At 38.5% G+C, this 12,412-nt stretch overlaps 1 protein-coding gene across 3 annotated transcripts in view; it reads right to left on the bottom strand.

Moving 5' to 3' along the window:
* STK17A (serine/threonine kinase 17a) overlaps positions 1–12,412 on the bottom strand; it is a 36,883-nt gene that overhangs the window by 16,034 nt on the left and 8,437 nt on the right. For all 3 annotated transcript variants that reach the window (XM_064575459.1, XM_064575458.1, XM_064575457.1), the window contains exons 2-3: positions 9,022–9,234; positions 1,698–1,842 (exon numbers count right to left, since the gene is read on the bottom strand). In XM_064575459.1, coding sequence (XP_064431529.1) covers positions 1,698–1,842; positions 9,022–9,234 — 358 coding nt within the window. The remainder of the gene's footprint in view (positions 1–1,697; positions 1,843–9,021; positions 9,235–12,412) is intronic.

Below are 12,412 nucleotides of genomic sequence, written 5' to 3'. Positions count from 1 at the left end.
TCTACTGGGTGTCCCAGCGCACCTGACTGCAGCAGTTCTCAAAATGGTGCCTGGACCCCAAGTACCAGTCTCCCATGGCCCTACTGTGAATCAGAAACTCTGGAACTGGGGCCTAGCCTTTGCTTTAACAAGCCTCTCCTGGTGATCCTGATCCCTGTCACAGCCGGAGAGCCACTGCCGTGAGCGTCTCCTTTCTGCCAGAAGGCAAACTACAGCAGGAGTCAAGATAGATTGGCAGATGCTGAGTAAAATGAAGCTGCGGAAGTCCAGGAGAGGAAAGCCTTTTTTGGGTCCAGGGGTCCAGTCTCCTCAGGTTACCTTCCTTCTTTAACCCTATCTCCTCTGGCTGAGAAAGAACCGGAGTCACTGGTGTGTTCCTTGAGGAATGTGTCCTTTCCCCACAGCCGTACCTGGACTCAATATGGAAGCAACCATCAACAGGGATCTTAGACTCCTCTCCCCCAGATGCCTGAAGGAATCTGCTAAGGATACTTGTCGTGGGCATTCACTGTCTGTCTCCTGAGCACCCACCCACCCTCTGTTCTTCTAGAAACAGAACTGGTCTGAGAATCCAACCCTTCCCCACTCTTGGTCCGAAAAACAAGTGGGATGGGAGAAGGAATTTACCCCTCCAGGGTTAGAGCAAATGACACTGGTCATGCTGGCCTGGCCAGTCAGAACCCAGCACCATCCCCCCTGCACACTTCTTAGTTCCGGACCAATCGAAGTTGGTTTGGTGACAGTGAATCTCAGGACTTCTGAAAGAGCTAATAAGTAGAACCTGACTCTTTCCTGCTGCATCTCTGGACAATTCCAAGGCTAAAATGGCGGCATCTAACTTACCGTCTTCTTGCCATTTTGAGAAGGCAGAGCTGGAGACTGAAGAAAAACCAACTTCTTGTAATATCTGAATCAATGAATAGTGTCATACCTTAAGTTAGAATTATACCTGGACTTTTTAGCCAATAAAATTTCCTTTTTTGCTTCCCCGACTCTCAGCCAGCATTCTGATTACCTGAAAGCATCATAACTGATATGCTGCCCTTTGTGTATTCTTTCTTCCCTCCTCCCTTTCCTTCTTTGATAATTTTAAATTCTGTATCTACCTGCCTTGAATCTCTTTAGTTCTCTATTTTATTTATTGCTGCCTGCCTAATTTTCTACAACACTGTTTTTCAGATATTCCTGCTAAAAGGTCATCTCCCTCTTCATGACATTCGAAACTCCTAGAATCTGGCCTTTTCTCAATTGTCAATATCTCCTATTTCATTTCTCAATTCCAGTGACACTATTCCATTTATGTTTGCCCAACAAGTTTTCCTAAGTCTTGTGATAGAATTTTATCTTCTATTTTCTACATTCCTGTATTTTCTCTATCTAAATCCTAATTTTTTAAGGTCTAGCTTAAACCCTGTCTCTTATCGGGAAGAGTTCACCTATCCTACCAATATCCTCTAAGCTTCATTTTTTGGGGCAATGTATTATTATTTACCTTTCTATGTACACACATGTACTTTACCTCCTTGATAAAACTAACTGGCAAGAGGATAAGAATAGACTCAACCTTTATTTCCGTATTACCTTATAAAACACACAAACTTGTGTTTTAAATGTTTGAATTAATCACTGCTAAATACTTTAGACCTGGAGGGTCATTCTCTAGCCATTTCAAAACTGTAAAGTAATTCAGATCTTACCTTCAAGTCAAGATGAACTACATCATGAGCATGTAAAAAGTGGACACCTTCTAATATCTGCCTCATGAGTCTTTGAACATCCTTTTCTTTAAAGGCTTCTTCTCTGTCTGCAACACACTGGTCAAAGATTTCACCCCCAGCAGCACTAGAGAAGGACAGAAGCACGCTTTAATTATAAAGGGAAAGGGCTCATAAAAAATATTTAGCCTTTTTTTGTTCTTAATATTTTACACATTAAGTATCTTTATTTAGATAAACTATAATTTGAGTGTGTGTAAATGTCTGTCTACTTGCCTAAATCCATTTTTCTTTTTTAAATAAAAATATGAAGCTTCTAATATGAGGTAAGATTAACATTTCCAAAGCTAAATAAAAACATCACTTTAAGAACTTCAAGAATTAAACTTTAATAGTAAAATATATTAACATACTTTCAAGTGAAAATTTCTCTTTTTAAGATTTTATTTATTTATTTGAGAGACAGAGAGATAACGAGAGAGAGAGAGAGAGCATGAGCAGGGAGGAGAGGGAGAAACAAAACCCCTTTAAAGGACATTTACTTTCTTCCTAATTATTCACAATTATAAACAATGTTGTGATGAGAAGGCACATCACAGTTTCTCACACATTTGTTCATGTGCCAAGAGCTCCCAAGTGTAGACACCTAGAATGAACCAGCTGGAGTGAAGGGAATGTGCATTTAAAATTTTAATAGGAAGAGCCTATCCTCACCAAAAGTGCAATACTGATTTCAACTTTCTTCTAACCTCTGAGCAAAGCATCTCAGTTTGTTTGTTTTCCTCCAAATAATTTTGCCAATAAGAGGAAAAAAAATAATCAACATTTAAAAATTTTTATTTCTCTTTGGCAGAAAGTCCATACTTAAACACTTTGTTCATACCATAAATGACAGCTCATGTCATATCTCAAAATTTCTTGTATGTGTTTAAAAAAAAAATAGACTGGGTTGCTTTCATAAAGTTGTTACAAAATTGACATGAAATATATAACTCCAAACAGCCATGCTGCTCTCAGACCAGAGCTACTTATTAATTTCCTTTCAGTATGATAATTTAGTTCTTTTTTTCTTTCCTTTTCTGTTAAGCAACCTATTTCCAAATTCTGCCCATATAAGGAAAGACAATTTGTCACCAAAATTAGATAAGAACATATTTAAGTTTAGCTGAACAGTTGCAGGTGATCATTGGCTGATAAGGTTTTCATTTTGGCTAAACCTATACAACTGATTTTTTATTATATTTTGATTATAGTATTAAGAAACAAATATGGGGGCGCCTGGGTGGCTCAGTCGTTAAGCGTCTGCCTTCGGCTCAGGTCATGATCCCAGGATCCTGGGATCAAGCCCCGCATTGGGCTCCCTGCTCCTTGGGAAGCCTGCTTCTCCCTCTCCCGCTCCTCCTGCTTGTGTTCCCTCTCTTGCTGTGTCTCTGTCTATCAAATAAATAAATAAAATCTTTAAAAAAAAAAAAAAGAAACAAATATGAAAGCATTAAAATCATTTTTATGTATTTAACTGTAAAATGCCCATCACATATTCAGGCACGGTTAAAGTAATATACAAGTCATAAGAAAAGAAATGGTGAACATTCACAACATAATTACAGAGTAAATTAATTGCAGCCTGCCAATACCGTATACTGTTAATATGGATTTGATGACCTAAAGCAAAAGTCAGTATGAGCTGGGTCAACTCAGTCCCAAGCAGCTAGAGATACACCAGGATGTAACATATGGCCCTCTGCACGCACACACCACAATTTGCCAGTTACAACTCAGAACTGTCCATGTTCCTCAACTAAAACAAAGAACTGTATCTTGGTTGAAGAAAGTCTCCCAGCAATGTCTCTCAGCTCATTACCACCATTCACAATAAAATTCAATAAAGGTCCATTTACGTAAGTGAGAAGATTTATTTACTTAAACTTTAAGAGCAATTTATTATAACTTCTTTCCACTATAAGGTGTACCCATCCTTGCTTTAACGTAAGGGTTTCCTTTGTTTTCCCAACAAGTTAAGTAGTTTACATAAGCACAGAATATGAAGTATAAAACTACAGTTTTCTGAAAATTTCCAAGGATGTATTTCAAATGAGACTATTAAAGAAGCTGCAAAGGCTAGCCTAGCCTTCAGTGACCAGCAAGACTTGCACACCCTCTGATACAGTCTGCAATCATCCCAGTTTACATCTGCTTAAATGTAAGCTTGACCCCATTAACTGTCATATTAATGAGTAGAACTAAACAAAATTATCCTAAAGAACAGTGTGCAACATTTAAAAGCATCTGTTAAGTACTGTTAACAGGAAGTATAAGAACATTACCAACCACTTCACATGAAGTATCTTTCTTCACATAGAAGCCAGAGAAATGCTACAAGTTTTGTTGTGCCCTATCTTTTAACTACAGCAAGACTTCCACGGTTGTATTATAGTATATTTACTTTAGTGCTTATTTTCCACTACACAGACATGTGTTGGCAAAGATGTGGAGAAAAGGGAATCCTTGGGCACTGCTAGTGGGAATGTAGAGTGGTGCAGCCAGTACGGAAAACAGTATGGGGGCGCCTGGGTGGCTCAGTCCGGTAAGCGTCTGCCTTCGGCTCAGGTCATAATCCCAGGGTTCTGGGATAGAGTCCTGCATGGGGCTCCCTGCTCAGTGGGGAGCCTGCTTCTCCCTCTCCTTCTATTGCTCCCCCTGCTTTTGCTCTCTTGCTCTGTCAAATAAGTAAAATCTTTAAAAAAGAAAACAGTATGGAGTTCATCGAAGAATTAAGAACAGAACTTCCATATGATCTAGCAATCCCACTTCTGGTATATATACAAAAGAAATGAAAACAGAATCTCAAAAAGATTTACACTCCCATGTTCACTGAAGCATTAATCACAATAGCCAAGATATGAAAACACCTAAGCGTCCATGAATGGATGAATGGAAGAATGGACAAAGAAGAAGTTATACATATAATGGGATATTATTCAGCCACAGAAACATATTCCACTTACATGTGGAATCTAAAAAAGCAAAGCTCCTAGCAACAGAGACTAGAATGGTGGTTACCAGTGGGTGGGGAGGTGGAGGAAAAGGAGAGATACTGGTCAAAGGGAACAAACTTCCAGTTACAAGACAAGTAAATTCTGGAGATTTAATGTACAGCAGAGTGGTGATAGTTAATAATACTATATTATATACTTGAAAGTTGCTAAGAGAGTAAATCTTAAATGTTCTTACCACACACACACACACACACACACACACACACAAAGTAATTATATGACCTGATGCAGGTGTTAAGCTAATGCTCTGGTGGTAATCATTACACAATACATAACTTACAAAATGCTTTATGTCAACTATATCTCAATAAAGCTAGAAAAAATTTTAAAAATAAAACAAATAATGTATATAAAGCATATAAATAATTTACATAAAGCTGGCTGAAAGACTTAGCATAGTGCCTGGCACACAGTAAATTCTTAACACGAATATTATACTTTGTGTTCCCACAGCAACTAGCAAGCATTTCTAGTAAACACCAACACTGCTGCAATCATTTTTCTCTCCTTCACTAAACCTGTAGCACCTGGAGGGAAGAGGCTACGCTGTTTTTACTTTTATACCACCAGCACCTATTAGCACCTAGTGCATATGGAGGATACTTAAGTGTATGTGAAATGCATTAGTGACACGGTGAACATAAACCTGCCTGTTTCCCTAACAATAATCTATGGATGTGGCCAAGAATTTTGATATCTCAGTATCTAAAAATTTATTTCTAAGACTTTACCTTCCAACAAAAAGTAGAACACATTTTTAGCCAAATCATATTGATCTGTGGTTCTCAAACCATGATCACTGAATCAAAAGAAGCCACCAAAGATTTCTAAGCAAGGGAATAGTATCACCACATCTACGTCTTAGTTACCTAACAGAAGCCTGCGGAACATCCTAGAATTGAAGCCAGGGTGATCAGCCAAGAAGCTACTGAGAGTCCATGGGAGAGACGATGAGGACCCAAAACAGAGGAGAAACAGCAAGTACCAAGAAAAAGGGATGCAGGGGTGAGGCTTACGTGGAAGACTTGGTAATTTATTATATACGTGCTTTTAAAGGAGATAAGGGAAATGAGGATAGAGTCAAGGTTTCTAGCCTGAGCTATGAAATTAATGGGGTAACAATGGAAATGGGGAACAAGAGAAAAACAGGCATTATCAGGGCAATGCAGGAGTGCACACATATTGATCCTGAATTGATAATGATGTGTGGTTGGATACAGAGATACGCAGTAGGCAGTTAGAACTTAGAAGGTCCAAGGTTGGAGACAAAGATTTGGAAAAAATCACATGTAAATAATAGCTGAAGCCACAAACATAGATTGTTATCAGAGTAAATGTACAGAATATAAATATATGACAAGAACAACACTAAGGAACTCTGGGGAGCACTTGTGTTCATACAGTAGAAGCAGGGTAAAAGGCTGTGACAGATTTAAAAAAAAAAAAGAGGACCCTGAAAGCCAAGAAAGGACATCATTTCAAGAAAGGTATAATAAAGTGTTTAGAGAGAGTGAGAAGTGGAGTGAACACTAAAAAGAGGAGACAGATTTTGGCAAACGGTTTGAGAAGAGCAGGTGCGGCAGAATGAGAGTAATGGCGGATGCATGGAACAGCGAAGAACAAAATGGACTAGAAGGTGAGGAAAGCTGTAAAGTCAGCCTGCTCCTTTAAAAAGTACAGCAGTAAAGGAAAGAGCAAGCCAGGACCATGGTTTAAAGACAGTCAAAGCTGAGGAAAAGGAATTTTAGGATAAGAGAGACAGCAACACTGGAAGACAAAGGAAAAGAACCGCCTTGGAAGAGGGGCTGAAGAGCTGACAGAGGTCAGTGAACTGATTTAAAGACAAAACAATGGCCCTAGAAAAGGAAGGAAGAGAATTAAAGAGCCCAAGTTAAGGTCTCAGCCTCAGAGTTAAGCAGTGGAAACTTCGAACAAAAGGGAAAGGGTGAAGGATGCCAAGGGAGGGTGCCTGCTGGTAGGTATCTGAGAAAAGATGGAAAGTGGTGATGTAGGAAGTGTGTTAAAAGTTTTGAGTAGATCCTGGCAGGGGAGGCGGGGGGTGGGGGGTGGGGGGTGGGGGTGGGGACGACACATTAAAAGAATGAGAGATTAGGTAAAGAATGACCCAACGACAGCGAAAGCCCATCTGAGGACCCTTCACGCTTGTAACAAGCAGGTCAAAGATGACACAAATCTTCCCCGAGTGTGCAGGAGGAAGCACAGGCTGGGGTTCCAAACTGGCCAAAGGACTTGCCGAGGAAGACTAGGAGGAAGAAGGAAATAATGCGAGGTGCTGGCGAGAGGTCAGCCAAACTAACTACTGAAGAAGAAAGGGAATCACGGGAAAGAAAAAAGGCAGGGGCTGGCTGAAAGACAGGGGACCTGAGAAGAGCTCAGGATTAAAGGCTGAAGAGCAGGTTTGGTGAGAACAGGAGAGGAATCTGGTCAGAGAATAATACTTCACAAAGTCTTTTCTAGAATCAACTTCTAATTCTGCCTTGATCCTCTCCAAAACAAACTGGAAACCAAAAACCTAGGTAGGCAGGGCATTTATATATGAGATTCCTAAACCAGCTTTTTTTTTTTTCTAAGTTGGAAAACAACTTTATTCAGGTATGATCCACATATACTACATTTGTTACCCATCCCATTTTTAATATTTTTCCGATTATAATTAAAAATACCCTGTGTGAAACACTTTTGTACTTCTCACTGTTCACATTTTATAATTCCTTTAGAAGGGATTCCTAGAAGTGAAATTATGGAATTAAAATTTATGAACACGATGCTCTTGAGTTAATTATCAAGAGGAAACCACTATTTTAGCCATCCAGAATTTGCTTTCTACAAATTTTTAAATTTTTTAAAAACAACACTACACATTTTTTAACTTTTTTCTTTTTAACAATATTAAAAAAAAATCCATGTCGAAACATTTGGATCCACCTTAGCTTTTTTTAAATGACTGCACAGTAATTCACTTTGTGACATTATCACTTACTTAACCAACCAACCCCTCTCTATTGAACAATTAGGTTATTTCTTTTTTGCTACATTAAAAAAAAAAATTCACTAAATATTTTCTAACACATCTTTGCCCAACTGCCTGATTATTGCCTTGTGAAAAAATATGTAAGTGAAATTGCTGGATTAAAGAGTGTTGTGGGTTGTTTTTTTTTTTAAGTTTTTGATACATAATTCCAGTCTGTCCTCCAGGAAAGTTGCACCAATGAATACTCCCACCTGTAGTATAAATCTGATGGTTCAGCCCATGAATATCATTTTCTCTTTATGATTTTTGCCACTCTTATAAGGGGAAATTGAAAACTTATTTTCAAATTTACATTATAAAAATCGTAAGAATCAATATTTTTCATGTACATATAGGCCATTTATATATACATATGTCTATGTGGAATTTCTCTTCATATCTGTTAAAAAGAAAAGCACAGGCCCAAAATGGTATCACTTAGACCAAATCCCCAAACTGGGGCTTAATTAATACCTATGCTCACTGCAGTTTCAACCGCCCCCAGAAGTGTAAGTCTTAACCAGTCAGTCAGAAAATTTCTGACCAACATCAGTGAGGAATCTCACATGGGCCCTTCTCCATCCCCCCAAAAGAAGATGAGGTAATCCCACCTAGTAAGACCCCCTGCCCTTCCCACAGGGGAAGGCGATCTTGCCTGAAACAATCCTTTCTTTTCTTTTGCTAATAGCTTTTTGCCACACCCTCCTTCCTAGAAAAACTGTCCATTTTGTACAACTCCCTGGAGCTGCCCTCCGCTAGAGGAAAACAGGATTTCTTAAGAGGAAAAAACTTCATTTTCCAAAGCTGTTTCCTACACACTCTCTACTTACTCAAATGAAAACATGGTATGAATCAAAACAATCGTTTCTGAAAGAAGGGAGATTATTAACTCAGACTATATGAACATGTAAGGGATTGTAACATGTCTCTTATTTTAGTATTACCATGTTACCACTTACTTTCTGAAGAATGCCTCTAATAAGAACATAAGAGAACTTTACTGTCAGAAGGATTTCATTAAAGAATGAAAATAAAAAGTCTAATATACATGCATTCTTATTAATCTGGTGTTTTCCGAATTAAAAAGAGAAACACATGAAAAAGTTCTGGAAAGTCTTCAGATTTCCAGAGCCAGGCTGCAACAACATATCACAGATGACTAGCATCCTATGAAGTGTGGACTATCAAACAAACTTTATCTAAGGAAAACAATACTTACTATTCCAGAACTAAGATCATTTCTGATGGAGTTTCATAGACTTCATGTAAATTAATGACCCATGGATTGTCCTGTGCTAGTTCAAGAACTGCAATCTCATGAATTATTTCCATCCGACAATCTTGACCTTTTCTTCTTTTTCTCATGAACTTTGCTGCAAATTCTTTTCCAGAATCTTTCTTTATACATTTCCTCACCACTGCAAATTTCCCCCTAGAATTAAACAAAAACATTCACTGTTAAACTCGACAACTTTCTAGAAATGGTAAATTTTAATAAAATTTCCAAATATTCATCAGTGGATATTCAAATTTAGACCATAATTCAAACACAAATGCAGCACTATCACTTAGGAATTTAATAGGTACATCTATAACCAAATAAAATGTAACTGGTAAACCTGCAAAATTCCTTCTGAATAGAGAATAACCAAATATTAAAGTCAATATTTTTTGCAGTTATACATAAACTTTTTTTTTTACACATTTATACAGAAGAATGATTTAAATCTTGAAAACAGGCATTTGACTTGTTAAGAGAAACTGGTTATCAGAATTCCTAAAAGAACTGAATTGACTCTAATACTAGATCGCCTTTCAAAACTATAAAAGTTAGGGATCTCATTTATGTATTTCAACTACAGCATCAGCTGGAAAGGTCTAGTTTTCCTATAAAGACAGATACAACAAGCATTATTTTGATACACTACACTATCATTTGTTATTAAACTAATAAGTGAGTCACAGGGGAGTCAGTATAACAAACTAAGCAAATTAAGGCTATGAGCTCTAGAATTAGATGTGAGTTTGAATCCCACAAATAGTTCTGCAGCTCACTTGGGCAATTCATTTAACATTTTTAAATCTCATCGTCCTTATCTGTAAAAGAGGACACCCCAGAATCCACTTCATAGGGTTGTGTGAGAATTCAAGTATATAATACATATCAATTGCTTAACATGGGACTTGCCACATAAGTGCTAAATGAAATATTATTAATCAAACAAATCATTAATTTGCAATAGTCATCACCCAAAAATACCCAATCTTTAAGTTGGAAGGCAGCTTAGAAATCAGTTTGGTTTTTTTTTATTCTTATGTTAATCCCCATACATTACATCATTAGTTTTAGATGAAGTGTTCCATGATTCATTGTTTGTGCATAACACCCAGTGCTCCATGCAGAATGTGCCCTCCTCAATACCCACCACCAGGCTAACCCATCCTCCCACCCCCCCCCTCCCCTCTAGAACCCTGTTTGTTTTTCAGAGTCCATCGTCTCTCATGGTTCGTCTACCCCTCCGATTTCCCCCGCTTCATTCTTCCCCTCCCGCTACCTTCTTCTTTTTTTTTTTTCTTAACATATATTGCATTATTTGTTTCAGAGGTACAGATCTGAGATTCAACAGTCTTGCACAATTCACAGCGCTTACCAGAGCACATACCCTCCCCAGTGTCTATCACCCAGTCACCCCATCCCTCCCACCCCAACCCCCACTCCAGCAACCCTCAGTTTGTTTCCTATAATTAAGAATTCCTCATATCAGTGAGGTCATATGATACATGTCTTTCTCTGATTGACTTATTTCGCTCAGCATAATACCCTCCAGTTCCATCCACGTCGTTGCAAATGGCAAGATCTCATTCCTTTTGATGGCTGCATAATATTCCATTGTGTATATATACCACATCTGCTTTATCCATTCATCTGTCGATGGACATCTTGGCTCTTTCCACAGTTTGGCTATTGTGGACATTGCTGCTATAAACATCGGGGTGCACGTACCCCTTCGGATCCCTACATTTGTATATTTGGGGTAAATACCCAGTAGTGCAATTGCTGGATCGTCTGGGTGCATATTATTTTAATACGATTTTCATTACAAGCCTAAAGTGAAGGGCTGTGAAGTCTGGGCCTTTTGCTGAGCAGTACACAAAGACCTTTCTCTTCCAAATACCAATCTGTCGGGTATTGACCGAAGCTAAGGATCTGGTAACTGCCACTCCCTCGTCCCATTTTTTTTTTTTTTTTAAGATTTTTATTTATTTAACAGAGAGAGAGAGCACAAGTAAGCAGAGCAGCAGGCAGAGGGAGAGGGAGAAGCAGGCTCTCCACTGAGCAGGGAGTCCGATGCGGGGCTCGATCCCAGGACCCTGGGATCATGACCTGAGCCGAAGGCAGCCGCTTAACCGACCGAGCCACCCAGGTGCTCCTCCCATTTTTTTTTTTTTTTTAAGATTTTATTTATTTGAGAGAGAGGAAGAGAGAAAGTACAAGTGGGGAGGGGGGAGGGGCAGGACCCAGGACCCTGGGATCATGACCTGAGCCAAAGGCAGACGCTTAACCGACTGAGTCACCCAGGTGCCCCTCCTTTTTCCAATTTCAATCATTCCTCATCCCCATGAAGGTTTTGAACACTTTGTCATTATTACAGCTCATCAGAACTGCTGATAAGATTGTGTCAACCAAATCTGAAGCAACTCCCCCAAGTATAATCAGATCAAAGGGTTACATCATTATTATTTTGTTGATCTTGGTACAATACAACCTAATATTTGCTTTTAAAAAAAACCTGACAGGTTTTTCATATTTCATATTGAGCTGGTAAATAAACCATCTAGATCTTTTTCCTTTTGAATTTTTTCAAGCCAGCATCCTCATATTTTTAAAATACGGTTTTTGTTTCTTTGGTTTTTTAAGACTTATTTGAGAAAGAGAGAGAGAGAGAGAGAGAGAGAGAGTGCACAGGGAAGGGGCAGAGGGAGAGGGAGAGGGAATTCCAAGCAGACTCCACACTGAGCACAGAGTGCTACACGATGCTTAATCCCACCATCCTGAGATCACGACCTGAGCAGAAACCAAGAGTTGCACACTTAACCAACTGAGTCATCCAGGTGCCCCAATTTTTAAAATGTTTTAAAAAAATTAAAAGCAAGGCTTTCATGTTCTGTTAAATTTTAATTTTTAGGTTCGGACCCAGCATTCTAGACTACTAATGTAATTTTGATTACTAATTCTTCCTTCCTAGCTACTGTTAACCATAAATATATTTTTCATGCACTCTATACTTTTGTAACCACACTAATAAAAATGTTAAAGGATATATCCTTAGGCATATCTGTGAACATAGTTACTCACATTAGTAACAATCTACCTAACAGCACCCTTGTTCAGATCAAAGTTCTTCTTGTTCACAAAAATGTGAAAGACTCCTATAGATGCTTAGAGGGATTAAATCATAAACCTATTCATCGCAGACTAATGCCTTTTATTTTACCCCACAAAATCATTAGACTAATATCTCCATCAAGTTTTAAAAGGTTCCTAACGACCACTGGGTTCTTTTGAGAACAAAAATCACAGATATTAAAAGAATCAGGGGCGCCTGGGT

The sequence above is a fragment of the Mirounga angustirostris genome, unplaced genomic scaffold (assembly GCF_029215605.1).
Source record: "Mirounga angustirostris isolate CCGP_5_RB_7025 unplaced genomic scaffold, mMirAng1.0.hap1 SCAF_12, whole genome shotgun sequence".
Taxonomy (NCBI): domain Eukaryota; kingdom Metazoa; phylum Chordata; class Mammalia; order Carnivora; family Phocidae; genus Mirounga; species Mirounga angustirostris.
The sequence above is the reverse complement of the archived record's forward strand: the minus strand, read 5'-3'. Positions and strand labels throughout refer to the sequence as shown.